A 15,285-nucleotide genomic window follows, 5' to 3' on the forward strand; every position below is an offset into this window, starting at 1 on the left:
GAACCCAGGGTAGAGGATTTGAAACCCTCTTCCCACACCTCGACACATGCCAAGTACGTCACAATCCAAGAAAGAATCGTGATAATCTGACTACCCCACGTGGCATACTCAATTGACTACCTGTCGTGACAAGTTTTGGAATTGTAGATCTGCGCTCCTCAGGATATAGGTTCCCTGGAGATGCAATTTTTATGGAGAAATGCAGCCGTGTGTCTCGAGGAGCACAGATATATGGTTCTCGAACTTGTCACATCAGGATAGTCGATTGAGTTTACCATGTGGGGTAGTCAGATTGTCACGATTCTCCAAGAAATTAATACCTAAAATCTTTCTTTTTTAAAATTTCCTTGGATTGTGGGTGCGGGAAGAGGAAGCGGATCCTCTATAGCACACGGTTCCTGTAGCAACCTATAACACACTTTAAACTGTTGACAGAGAGGTATTTTTAAAAATAATTAACATCTGACTTAAATTTGATTTTTTTTATGAAGATCCATGTCTTTATAAATGAACCATCACTGAACTCCCCAAATTTTTAGTATGAGATCTAATTTTTATCCTTAATGTGGCACTCTCTCAACTGTTGTTATAGGAACAGTGTGCTACAAAGGATCTGCTTCCGTGGAAGAAGGTTCAATCCTCCACCCTAGGTGCATACGATCTGAACTCAAAGATTAAATACTTGCATTGCCCATCCCTCCATTCTCTAAAAGTGAGGATCGTATGCACCCAGGGTGGAGGATTGAGCCCTCCTCCCACACCCCAATACATGCCACATAAGCTGTAATCTGAAGAAATTTTTAAAAGGAGATATTTTAGGTACTAATTATGTGGATAATGGCTTACGTGGCATTTATTGGGGTGTGGGAGAGAAAGGTTTCAATTCTCCACCCTGGGTGCATACATCCCAACTCTTCTTTAAATTAAGAGTAGGATCCATAACCGAATCTCGTTCCTAACTAAGGTCAAGTGTTATATCATTTTTATGCCACATGGCAATTTTGGGGACCCACTAACCATATGGATATGTAGTCTATCCCTTGGTGAACCTACATACCAAAAATCATAGTGTTTGATAACTTGTATCCACTAGATCTAAGCTCTTGAAAAAGAGTTTAAATCCAATTATTAGAAATCATTCTTAAGACAATGCTATTATCAATGGATGCACATTACTAATCAAACTGATTTTTTGTGTGAAGATTCACCAAGGGATGGACCACATATCCATACAATTAATGAGTCACCAAAAATGACACATGGCATAAAATGGGGTGCCACCTAACCTTGGTTAGGAACGGGACACTGAATCGATCCAGTGGTTTAATAAACAATGTCGTTATTTCATATGTATTAGCGGCACAAGATAACCGTCGTTAAATATTTTTTTATTCATTTAAAAATTAATCGAGCTAATTAACGACATTTTTATAAAAAACCGTTATTTGTATGGTATTACCAACGGTTTAATAAACAATGTCATTGTTTCATGTGTATTAGCGGTATAAGATAACTTTTGTTAAAGCTTTTTTTATGCATTTAAAAATTAATTGAGCTAATTAACGGTGTTTTTATAAAAAACCGTTATTTGTATGGTATTACTAGTTGTTTAATAAACAATGTTGTTGTTTCATGTGTATTAGCTGCACAAGATAACCGCCGTTAAATCTTTTTTTAAGCATTTAAAAATTAATCAAGTTAATTAACGGCGTTTGTAAAAAACGCCATTATTTGTATGGTATTACCAGCAATTTTTAACCATCGTTTAATAATTAATAAAATTTAAAAAATATTGATTGTAGGATTACCAATAGTTTAAAATTAAACGTTGCTGTTTGTCTAAAATTAACAACGAATTTGAAAAAATGCCATGAACTTTCCACTGTAAAAAGAAGTCATTTTTGTAGTGATCCCTACTCTTAAATTAATACTTGTTACATCTTCTCTATCCTCAAATATCTATTAAGAGAAAATAAGGATATTATAAGTAGGATTAGGATCCGTATACACATAAAGCTACAACGTTTTTTGTCTTATATGGGCAAAAATATTTGGAATGGGCTGATTTTTTGTAAGGATGATCTCTATGGTGAGGAGATCATCCTTACCAAAAATCAGCCCATTATGAAACTTCTAACCGCAAGTTTACAAGTTGAAAAATTTTAGACCCTTCATTCCATCAAATATCGATTTAGGTATCAAATCTCTAGTAATTCTCATTAAATCAAACAAAAAAATTAAGATCACTTACCTTTCTTTTGAGGCCTTGTAATCTTGAAACGAGTGAAGTGAGATGATGAACAACTTCTTCTTTAGAGATTTCGCGATTTCAGCTTTGGAGACACTTGAGATCACAATAGAAAACCTTTCTCCACGATCCGATGATTCGTTCGCACCGATTTCTTCAACTATTCAAATGGAACCCTCAATAAATGGTGTTCGAGCTTCAACGATTCGGCTAGGTTGTTCAATCTCGATGGTGGAATTGATGCGATTACAACTGTAGAGACTGAATCGCCATTTGAAAGAGACTCCATTTCCATGGATTAATCAAGAAATTTAAAAAAAAATTCAAAGATTGGGAATCGATGAGAGAGAAGAGACAAAGTCGAACTCCTTCGTTCACGCAGATCTGTGTGAAGCTTGATAGAGAGAGAGAGAACTTAAAGACAGAGAGATCTGTGAGACATCTGTGGTTCAGGCAGATCTATGCGAGCCGTGTGAGATGCTCCTCGACAGAGAAGAGAAGAAAATAGAGAGAGAGAGAGGTGAGATCGAGAGCTTCGGTTGAAGAAGGGTTATGTCGAAGAGAATAGAGAGAGGGGCAAGGGTAAAATAGTCTTTACACACGAACCGTTTATTCGGTGATGAATTCCCCCGCAAACGCGAATAAAAAAGCGCCTTTATTGAGATTCTCAAATTTGCGTTTTAAAACGCAATTTCGAACCGCAATTTCGTAACGCCATTTTTACCAAACGATAATTACACTGCAAACCGTAGTTTTTCACCGCAAACGCAGTGAACTCCGTGTTTTGAAGCGGTAACAAACACCACCTTTGTGATTGGGACCTTTCAATATCAATATCATATTGATTAGGGCTGAAAGGTGGGGACGAACCTGAGCTCAATTTCCTTGGGTAAAGGAATGCACGCCGTTCATGTTTCTCTTCTCCTTTGTCTGTGCAGTACAACTAAAATAACAACTAATAATAATAAAAATATACTACTAATAATTGTATCTATCAAAAGAAAAAACAAAAATTAATACTAACACACTGTATTTTTTCTATTGTAGATATAGGATTTGGAAAAATACAAGTAGACAACCAACTCTACCATGCTTAGTCCTGCAAGAAGCCAATAAAAGTAATCCAAATGTGCTCGGTTGAGATTGTTCGAAAACCAACCATCTTGACCACCCTTACTAGTCGCCTTCTCTATGATCGAAATGAGGAAGCTACTAAGAAAGCTCCCAACTCCAAAGATGCTCAAATAGAGGGCAAGACCCAGACTCTTAAGCCCATCTGGCACTTGATCGTAAAAAAATTCTTGCAAACCAACTATAATGAAGACCTCGTCAATTCCAATCAAGATATATTGAGGAGCCAACCACCACACACTCATAGGAACCGTTGCCTCTGGAATGTCCACCAATCCAAAATCTAGAGCAATTTTAAGCCTTTTCATCTCAGTTAGAGCTGCCACCATCATTGAGATCATAGAAAAAAACATCCCACAACCAATTCTCTGAAGCATTGTTACACCCGAGGACTTCCCTGTGATCCTTCTAGCAATAGGAACAAAGACACGGTCATAAATGGGAATTAAGAGAACTATAGAAATGCTGATAAAGGCTTGGAGTGAGGCAGCTGGAATCTTGAAGCTTGATCCTATTGATCTGTCCATGGTGTTGCCTTGCTTAGTGAAGAAGGTCGAGGATTGAGCATATACGACTGCATATATTAAACATGTTACCCATATTGGAACCAACCGCAACACTGATTTTGCTTCTTCTACTTGACTGATACTACATACATTCCAATCTTTTCTTGAATCATATGAAGTGCTTGATACAGGAATCAAAGCTTTGTCAAGACACCTGTCAGAAAAATAAAAATCAAGCTTTCTTTTAAATTAGAATATGGTGAAGTAGTTTTGAGACTTTCCCCATAAAATTCATAATCATATGTTCCTTATCCCAAATATGAATCTTATTTAAACATTAAATTCTATCTAAAGCTATATTTTTACTCAAAGTATTGCTTTATCCTATCTAATGACTGTTAGCAAGGAAATGCATACATTATAATATGGTTATATCATTTTTAGACGTATACCATCCTAATAAACCAAATAATATTTTGCCAATTTTTCACAAGAAAATCTATTATTTATCATTTTAGGATTGTGAAACACATTTATTGATGTATTCATTATTAACGGAGTCCTGTTAAAGGTGACCGATCAACCAGAGCACAAACCATATTTGTGCTTCAGATTCCATCTGCTGTCATAATCCAACACAACTAAAAGTTCAAAACTATGATAACAACAAATAATGGCCAAGATGCATTATTACTTCTTTAATTTTTAAACTCTAAACCTACATTAGGGTCAGGATCGGGGATGGCAAGCCTAGCGAGAACTAAGCTACATTGGGATCTATCCAAGAATAGCTATGGATAAAAAACGAATTTATTTTTCATTGTCGCGAAATAAGCCAAAAAATAATCTAATAATAATAATAATTTCTCTTACTTGAATTGGTGAGAACCAACATGGCCAGAAGTTTGTCTTGCTTCCTCTAACTCGGGGGAATATGAAGCTGTGGTTTTCCAATTCTTCACTGCTACAACAAACACTTGAGCAATTCTCACAAACGGGCTCCTCTTATCCTCTTTGAAATTATAACGGTATGTTCTGGTTCCAAGCAAGAAAACAACAAGTGCTGCTGCCACTGAAACACATGGAATACCAAATCCAAGACCCCAACTCAGGTTTTCTTGGATGTAGTTCAAGATCAATATTGTACAAGCGGCACCCGCACATAATCCAAAATACCACCAATTGAAGAATGAGCTCTTAGATTTGCTCTCCTCTGGGTCTTGCCCATCAAATTGATCAGCTCCAAAAGCTTGTACACATGGCCTATGCCCTGACAGCGCAAATGCCACTAAATACAAACAGGAGAAGAAGAATACTATTCGGAGAGTAGGAGGAGGACAAGAGTTCACATTGTTCTGGCAATCAGGTGAGTCTTGAGAAGGAAGAATGGCTGAGAGTGTTAACAATCCAAGTCCCTGTAATTACCATTCAACTAAACAAGATAAGAACATCTCCCATCCCATTAGCTATAGCTGCACACAAAAATCAACTTGATTGGTGATCTAGCTATTTGATTTTGAGCATTACTCACCATGGCCAGACAGAGAAATAGTGGTTAGAATTAGTACTGGTCTTTTATGTCCACCATGAAAAATGATCAATTTCAATAGATAGAAATCATCAAACAAAGATTGATTCTTCACACCCTTGATGAAAAATACTCAAATTCAATAGATAGAAATCATCAAACATAATGAAATTGTCCTTATTGGACAATTAGAGTGATCCGACTTGAGCCAAATTGAAAGACAATCAAATAAACAGGACATCTTTTTTAGTAAGCGAGCGAGTTAGTGGCTAGCAATTAGTAAGTGAAGGTGGGTAGTATCAACACTCACAAACTTTAACCATCTTAGCAAGTAGGGAGTACAAACTCCTTAGGATTGACAATTTTGAAAGCTCATTTGGACAGAGGATGTGGTACTCCTCGAGACCCAGTCATGGACTCCCACCATAAATAATTGGGATATTTCATCACTTAACCCCCATTTATGTGGTAACATTAGCAAAACAACCCAATTCTTTATTGGGATTTTCTTTGTTATTGCCTGACGAGGTAGTTTTGTAAACCTATGAGGGCTGTGAGGAAAAAGTCTGAGCAAAAAAATTTTGAGAGTTGCTATTAGCACCCCAACTTTTACTTATTACACCCCAATTAAAGATTAAAACACAAGTTTGGCTCAAATTATATCTCAACACTACAAAACATTATAATACTCGTTCAAATAATTTTAGTAGTAGTTTACTATCATGGTTAGACTCATATAAAATCCTAAATCCAAAAAATAGAAATCTAGCAACAACAAAAAAAATAATTGGTATGTAATAAGTAAAAGTTGGGTGTTAAAGCTCTGTTATTCGATTCATTACAACTCTTTTGTAGTTTGCGTTGTGCTTGTTGCGCCCACCATGTTTGCTCTCTGCACCCACTTAAGTTAAAAAAATAAATAAATAAATAGGAAATTACATTTTTACCCTTCTCCATACACCCATCATCGTCTCCATCTATTGATCGAAAAAATTCAAACCATTTTCTCTATCCATTCTCTCCTTCTTCACCATCTACCTCTCTCTCTCTCCCTCAATCCTCTTGTTCTTCTGCTTCAAATTCATTGCTTTTTAAGTTTGTGAAAGTTAAATCAATGAATATTAGGTTTTAGGGATTTTTTTCTTTCAAAAATCTTTTTTTTGCATTTGATCATCAAAGAAGGAAAAAACCACCTTAAAACCTTGAAAAACGACGATTTTGAATTGATGAACTCAAAATTTTTTTACAGTTTTATTAGGTAGGTTCAAACCGAACTTGTTCTAGTAAATTCGGTAGGTACTTACTAAAATGATTTTGTAATAATCGATAGGAAGTTATATTCAATAGGTACCTACCGAATTTGTTAAAACTGTTAAAGCTGAACATCGATTTTAAAAATGCGGAAATAAATACTAAAAAGAATCGAAATTTGAAATCCCAAAAATTATATGAAAATCATACCTCCAGCCATTGATTCCCACGCACTGTTTTTCTGTCTCGATTGGCACTTCCAAAACTCATATTCACTCTAGATAGATAGTGTAAAACTAAAGGAGTGATTGAGAGTGAGGAGTTTGGGGACCAAACGGATCTTATATAACCAAGCTTGACCGAGGCTTCCATCAAGCACTCGTCCATGTCTTGGTCCATTGCCACCACTCTGATCTATTCATGGGTCTTATTTCTTAACTTCAAGAAACGTGTTGAAGACACTGTGAACCACTTCAAGTGCTCCCAAAAATAGGAGTTTTAAATCTGTCCGCAAGAATCGAGAGCTAACATTCTTCCACTTGGTCCACAGTACTAATGTCTTATCTTAAACCCATCAATAATATGTATTAAGTAATAAATACATGAATCATGGCGATAAGTCCTCTAATGACGAGTATTACCTTCCATGTATTACAATGTATTTATGTCTTAAATATTATAATTTATGTGGCAACAATTTCTTAATGAATACACCCTATGCTTATTCTTAGTCCTATACAAATGAATTTTCTCAAAATTAAATTAAGGTGCACATAAATATCATAAAAACATCACAATAATAAAGAATTTCATTAAAATAACATTGTCTATACAATTAAAAACTACATAATGGAACCAAGTCCCATATTTACTACACGATCCTTGAATTTCAATGGTGGCATGCCCTTAGTCAAAGGATCAGCGTTCATCAATTCAGTGTTAATATGTTCAATAACCACTTTCTTTTCTTTAACACATTCCCTTATGGCTAAATACTTAATGTCAATGTGTTTACTTCGACTTCCACTTTTGTTGTTCTTAGCCATGAAAATAACAGTTGAATTGTCGCAATACATTCTCAAGGCCTAGACATAGAATCCATAATTTTAAGCCCAGATATGAAACTCTTAAGCCATACACCATGTGAAGTAACCTCAAAACAAGAACGAACTCGACTTCCATAGTGGAAGTAGCAGTCAAGGTCTGTTTGGCACTTTTCCATGATACAGTTCCACCAACCATCATAAAAATGTAACCTGATATTGATTTGCATAAATCAGCACAACCAGCAAAGTCAGAATCTGAGTAGCCAATTACTTCCAAATTGTCCATCCGTCTATACATAAGCATGTAGTTTTTCGTTCCTTGAAGGTATCTCATCACTTTCTTTGCAACTCTCCAGTAGTTTAAACCTAGATCACTCTGATATCGTCTCAACATTCCCACAACAAATGCAATGTCAGGCCTTGTGCAAGCCTGAACATACATTAGGCTTCCAACAGCAGAAGCATATGGAATGTTTTTTATTTGTTCCTTCTCAAAGTCGTTCTTCGGACATTGGTTCAAATTGAACCTATCACCCTTTACAATGGGAACAACACTTGGTGAGCAATCCTTCTTTCGAAATCTCTCTAAAGCCTTATTGATATAGGTTTTCTGCGACAGACCCAAGATACCTCGAAATTTGTTTCTATAGATCTTAATGCTAATGATATAAGACGCCTCACCCATATCCTTCATATCAAAAATTTTATAGAGGAATTGTTTCACCTTATGCAGCAAACCATTTTCATTGGTTGCTAATAAAATGTCATCCACATATAAAACAAGAAAACAAATTTTACTCCTACTAACCTTCTGGTATATACATTGATCTATAATATTTTCTACAAAACCAAATGAAGAAATTACATTACGTAATTTCGAATATCATTGGCAGGATGTTTGTTTTAAACCGTATATGGATTTCTTGAGCTTGCAAACCAATTATTCACCATCACTAGAAAGAAATCCTTCAAGTTGTTTCATTTAAACCTCCTCCTCTAGATCTTCATTAAGAAACATCGTTTTCACATCCATTTGTTACAACTCTAAGTCAAAATGAGCTATTAATGTCAAAATAACACACAAGGAATCTTTCTTAGATATAGGAGAGAAGGTCTCCGTGTAATTTATTTCTTCTTTTTGAGTGAATCCATTAGCAACAAGTCTTGCGTTGTATCTCTTAATGTTGCCTAATGAGTCTTTCTTTGTTTTAAAGACTCATTTACAACAAATGGCTTTTGCACCATTAGACAACTCAACAAGGTCCCAGACTCATTACTCTTCATAGAATTCATCTCTTCATTCATGGCATTGTACCATAATTCTGATTCTTTATAACTCATGGCTTGTGAAAAAAACTCGGGATCATTCTTGGCTCCAATGTTGTAGTCAAATTCTTGCAAATACACAGCATAATCACCAGGAATTACTGACATCTTAATTCTAACAGATCTTCTTAATGTCGCATCATCATCTTCCTTAAAAGTATAAGGTTCAACTCGTTGTTCAGAAGTCACAGGAAACTCTTAAACAATCTAATTTATCGGAATGTTGTCAACAACTTATGAAACTTCAATGATTGGTTATTCAACACCAGTTTGTACTTGAGGGACGCTATGAACAATAATCAATCTATCACCTGAAGTGGAAGGTTAAGACTCTGAATGATCAAAATAAAAAGCTATGTTCCTAATTTGAGCGTTCCCACTGATCAAGTTATTTTCAAGAAACTTTGCATTTCTTAATTCCACAATCCCAATGTTGTGAGATGGACAAAAAAATTTGTAACTTTTAAACCTTTCAGTATATCCAATAAAATACCCACTAATTATTTTTGAGCCCAACTTTTTTTCTTGTGGACTTCAAACAAGCATCCCCAAACATGCATATGTCGCAAACTCGATTTCCAACATTTCTATAATTCAAATGACGTTTTAGGAACAACCTTGGTTGAAACCTAGTTTAATATATACATTATCGTCTTAAGTGCTTCAGTCCACAAGGAATTAGAAAGATTAAAGTTGCTTAGCATACTCCGCAACATGTCTAATAATGTCCGATTTCTTTTTTCTGCTACACCATTCTAATCCGGTGAACCAGGCATGGTGTATTGGACAACAATCCCATGCTCTTGAAGAAACTTTGCAAATGACTCAGGTGCTTGTCCATCGTCTGTGTATCTACCATAATATTCTTCACTTCTATCTGATCTCACGATCTTAATTTGCTTGCCGCATTAATTCTTTACTTTAGCCTTAAAGATCTTAAAGGCATCTAATGTTTTGTTCTTGTTATGAAACATGTAGAGATACATATATCGTGAATAATCATCTATGAAGGAAATGAAGTATCTCTGACCATGTGAGTCTATGTATAAACTACATATATCAGTGTGTATGATTTCTAATATAGTCGAATTCCTATTATCACTTTTGTTTGATTTGTTGATTTGTTTTCCCTTTATGCAATTTGCACAAGTCTTAAAATCAATAAAATCCAGAATACTAATTACCCCATCATTTACTAATCTTTTAATTCTTTCTATAGAGATATGACCTAATCTCTGGTGCTATAATGTAGAAGAATCATAATTAATAACACATCTTTTTGTGTCAGTTTGAACATGTATAGCATTATGAGTGACATTGTTTTGTAAATTAATACAATAAAGACCATCAGACAAAATACAATTCCTAACACAATCAAATTTATAAAATAAACAAAAAGATGTTTTTAAAAAGTGAAAGGAATATCCAAAAGATACAAGTCTTGAAATTGAAATCAAGTTTTTAGAAAAAATTGGAACATAAAAGATATTTTCTAACTCTAGAACAAAACCACTACTTAAAAGTAAATAACATGTCCCTACAGTCTCCACATGTGAGCCCATATTGTTTTAAGATAAGATGATTTGCTCACTTTCCACTAACTTCCTTAGGTTTTCCAAACCCTACAAGGAATTTGAAATGTGGATTGTTGATCCAGAATCAATCCACCATGTGTTAATATTTACATTAACCATATTAGATTCATAACAAACAAATGAGATTGAATTACCTTTGTCTTCAAGCCATTTCTGAAATTTGGTGCATTCCATTTTCATGTGTCCCTTCTTTTTACAGAAGAAACACTTAGAATATTTCTTGATATCAACTTGGAGATGTATTTTACCTTTTCCTTTCTGATTTGTTTAAGATTTATCATTTCCACGAGTTGCCAACATTGCACTTTACCCCAATTCCATCACCAATCTCCCTTCCTCTTGAACACACATGGTTATGGGTTCATTAATTGACATTTATCCTTATGTGTTGTATGAGATTTTGAAGGGTCCGTATTGGTGGGAAAGAGTGTTCAGGATGTAGTGCACCAGGAGATTTATCCTTAGGGATGAGAACTTCATGATTAAGGTACTTGCGAATGCCTTGTCTGAAGTGACGAATTGAGCATCAATGACTTTCAGCAAGTCTTGGACCATTTTAAGCTGATCAACAAAACCACGAATACTAGTAGAAATTTTAGTATTAATGAACATCATGCTGAGATGATTAGATCGCTTTCATCGTTCATAAAGCATGATATCCGTTGCAGTGCTGGTAGTAGTAAGTGTTGATCGTTTTTCTTTCTTAATAGCATAGTCTATGTCCATCCACCCTAAATGAAGAAAAACTTTCTCTTTCAAGACCTTATAGTTATCTCCCTTAAGTTCAGGGATATCACAACGAATATTAGAGAAATTTACAGGTTGTACAACTACATAAAATTAAATATTACATGTTTATGTTAAAATTGAGGCCTAAATAAAATTTCATGCTTTACCGATGTAAATCATGCTTAAAAATTGAATCTATTGACAAAAAAATTGTTTGTGGCTAAATTTTTAATTCAAACAGATTCAATCATTCTTTATGATAGAATTTATCAAATTATTTACTTAATTCATAACTATAAAGGGTATATAATTATTATAATTTGATATATATATATTCTATCTTAGATTAAACCTTATGATAAAACAACCAAATTATTTAATTAATTCATAATGCCTATGGGAAAGTTATAAATAATTTGATATTTTATCCTAATTAATTATATAAATATAATAAAAATTCTTGTGAGATAAAATTTATTATATTAAGTATAATTAATTACAATTAATGTCTAAATAATCTTTATGTGATCCTAATCAATTATAGTTTTATTTAATTAAAGATATTGTAGCTATTCTCTAATTAACTAAAAATTATATGGATCACTTAGACATTATTTCTTTTATGCAAAAAAAATTAAATTTTTATGAGAATATTCCTATGTTGCATAGTTTAACTATAATTAAATGTATATTATATTAATCTAATGCACTTAATTATTCTCATAATAAAACTTAATAATTATATAATTAAACATAATATTATGCAAAAATAATATTTTAAGCATAAAGAATAACATAATATGATAACAATATATATCATAAAAATAACTTTTTTTTTTTTTTGATAAAATCATAAAAATAACTTAAACTAACTTATTATTAAACATAATCATTCCCATAAATTCAAGCATAAATATTGCATAGAATCGACGCTAAAGGTTTCTACGCAAAACAAAAAAATATACATAAACGACTGGTCATCTTTAACCTTCAATCAGGTCGTTTCGACCCGACGCAACCTAACAGCCAAAACCAATCCGAAAATCACCATTTTAACACCAAAAATTATAGTTTAAAAACACAGGAATTTTAGAAATCCAATATCCTAATGATTTCTAACCTCATTACGCATTAAAAACAAACTTTCGGCCAAAACAGAACAATACAGAGGTTGAGGTTAAACAATATCAAGGTAGAAGCTATTTATCGCTCTGATGCCAAATGTTAAAGTTGAAAATCGATTCTAAAAATGCGGAAATAAATACTAATAAAAATCAAAATTTGAAATACCTAAAAATTTTATGAAAATCATACCTTCGATCATTGATTCTCACGCATTTCCGCTCACTATTTTTCTGTCTCAGTTGGCACTTCCAAAACTCAGATTCACTCTAGACAGATGGTGTAAGACTAAAGGAGAGATTGCTAATGAGGAATTTGGGGACCAAACGGATCTTATATAACCAGGCTTGACCGAGGCTTCCATCAAGCACTCATCCACATCTTGGTTCGTTGTCACCACTCTATTCTATTCATGGATCACGTTTATTAACTTCAAGAAACGTGTTGAAGACAATGTGACAACTTCAAGTGCTCTTAAAAAATAGGGATTTTAAATTTGTCCGCAAGAATCGGGAGCTCACAAAAACAAGTTTGATCTGAATCTATCAAACAGAACTGTAAAAAAAAAAAATTCGAATTCTTCAACTCGAAATCTTCACTTTTGGATATTTTAACGGTGGTTTATTATTAAATGCAAAAAAATAAAAGAAAAATAATAAAAAATTGAAAGAAAAATACCCTCATTGATTCTACCTCTCACAAAACTCAAAAGGAGATAAATATGAAGAAGTACGAAGAGCGAGAGGAGAACTGGGATTTTTGTTAGTTAAGCTGGGGAAAAGATGGTGGGTGTGGAAAGTAATTCGACGAGGGTATTTATGTAATCTGCATGCGACTTTGGAAAGTACTGCGATGTTCGTAAAAAGTAAGTGGGTCAAACATGGTGGGGGCCGGTAGGCATGGTTTTTAAACTCGGTATCGCGTCTCGTCTCGTTCAACTCAGATACCGAGTCATCTCGGACGAGTTTTCCGATACGTTTGAGACGTCTCGTGAGATAACTTGAAAAATTGTACATGAGATGTAAAACTCGGTCAAAAAAATCACTTTGTGAGTTGGTCTCATTCAGTTCTGATACCGAATTAACTCGGGCGATACGTCTCGGTCTCGGACGAGTTTAAAAACTATGCTGGTAGGACAACTCTTGTTTCTTACCAAACATACCCTCACTTGTTTGCTGTGTACTGATTTGAAACTCAACCTAACAGATATACATTTTTACCCTGCAACTGGCCATAAAAATGTGCAGTTATGCAGGGCGAGGGAAAAAATCTATGGTTCTACCACATGCCACGCCAGTGAGTTTTTGAGTTATTTATGGTAAAATTGAGTTAGAAAATCAGCCCTCTGTTTCCTAATGTGCATCTTAAGGCTGACGGACTCTCATGGGAGGACTGTACTAGCTCATCACTGTTGTACTGTACCTGAAAATTCCAGGCTCTAACGAACGGTGAAGATCAAATGTCCAACGGCTGAGATGGGTAGAAATCCCTACCCAAAAAAAAAACTGTTTTTATTTTCCTTCCCATCCCAGCCGTTCGTTGGAAAATAGACAAATCCTTAAACACGAAATCGAGAGAGAGATCGAGAGAGAGACGAACCAGAATATAAAGGAGAGAAGAGAAGAAGATAGTCCAATATCTTCCAAGATACGAATCAGCAACAAAGGCACCAAGTAGAGGAAGCATAGATACTGCACCAGACCACGCGTTCACGTTCTCTGCAGCAGAGACCGTTGATTGGCGAAGAGGGCCAGTGAGATAGGTTATGAGGTTTGATGAGATTCCATAATAAGCAAATCTCTCTGCGATCTCAACTCCAATAATGAAAGAAGCAGATCTCCATCCACCATACTTTGATCTATTATTCACTTTCCTTCCTTTGTAGTCCACCACTCCTTCAACGATCTCTTCTCGTAGCAGTAGAGCTTCACTTGCACCACCAGTTGAAGAACCAGAGGCGGCCATTTTTTACCACCCACTCTCTCTCTCTCTTATCTCTTTTCTCCAATAAACCGCTTTGATATATAATACATCGTTTATTGTATATTTATTTTTATAACAAAACTTTGTCTGATAGCTTTTGTTTGGCCTCTTTTGCTTGAAAATGTGCCGGTTGATATATAAAAAGAAACGCACATAATTCTATTTATATCAAGGTAATATATACTTAGGTATCGAATGTATTTGAATAATTTGCGTGATCGGGTACATTCCATGCACTTAAAATCTTAGGATATTGTAAAATCTTAGAAGAGCAAAATTGTTCAAAAATTTTATGTTTCTGAAAATTTGGAAAATCTGATATGTTTTATGAATATATATATTCTAAGCATTTCTTATGTTTTGGTCAAAGTGAAATTTAAATATTTGGGTGTCTGAAGATGTAAATTATTCAAATACAAATGACGGTTACTTTCCTAATATAAGGAGATTCTTAATTGTCAATTAAATTATGATTTTTCCTATACAAGAGTTCATTAAACTCATGTAAAAAAGATAAATATTTTTTCTGATAATAATATTTTTAAAGTGACTAACCGTACCTGAATGAAATTACCTTTCTACTCTTAAAAAGAAAAAGATTATAAGTGTGAAAAATGATGAAATAAGCTTTACATCTGTATGTTACAAATAATATTATATTTACGCACTTCATTATTTCTCAAGGAATTACACATAGTATAAGATACAATCAACATTTTATTTCCTTCAAACCCTAAGTGAAAGATAAGATTTTTGAGAAGAAAAAGATGATGGATTTTTACTTTGATTTTTTTGCCAAATTTGTACTTTAGGTTATTAT

The 15,285-nt window shown here is 34.2% G+C and overlaps 1 protein-coding gene across 1 annotated transcript; it reads right to left on the reverse strand.

Moving 5' to 3' along the window:
- Nucleotides 1-3,203: 3,203 nt before the first annotated feature.
- Nucleotides 3,204-14,504, reverse strand: LOC147401817 (protein NRT1/ PTR FAMILY 5.10-like). The gene is made up of 3 exons (XM_086443234.1): nucleotides 14,082-14,504; nucleotides 4,759-5,300; nucleotides 3,204-4,099 (listed from the first exon to the last, which is right to left on the reverse strand). Exons 1-3 carry the CDS (start codon nucleotides 14,445-14,447, stop codon nucleotides 3,268-3,270), a joined length of 1,740 nt encoding a protein of 579 aa, XP_086299360.1. The 5' UTR covers nucleotides 14,448-14,504; the 3' UTR covers nucleotides 3,204-3,267.
- Between the last annotated feature and the right edge of the window lie 781 nt (nucleotides 14,505-15,285).

This window comes from Akebia trifoliata, chromosome 5, assembly GCF_017979445.1.
Source record: "Akebia trifoliata isolate Shusen 1 chromosome 5, ASM1797944v1, whole genome shotgun sequence".
In the NCBI taxonomy this organism is placed as follows: Eukaryota; Viridiplantae; Streptophyta; class Magnoliopsida; order Ranunculales; family Lardizabalaceae; genus Akebia; species Akebia trifoliata.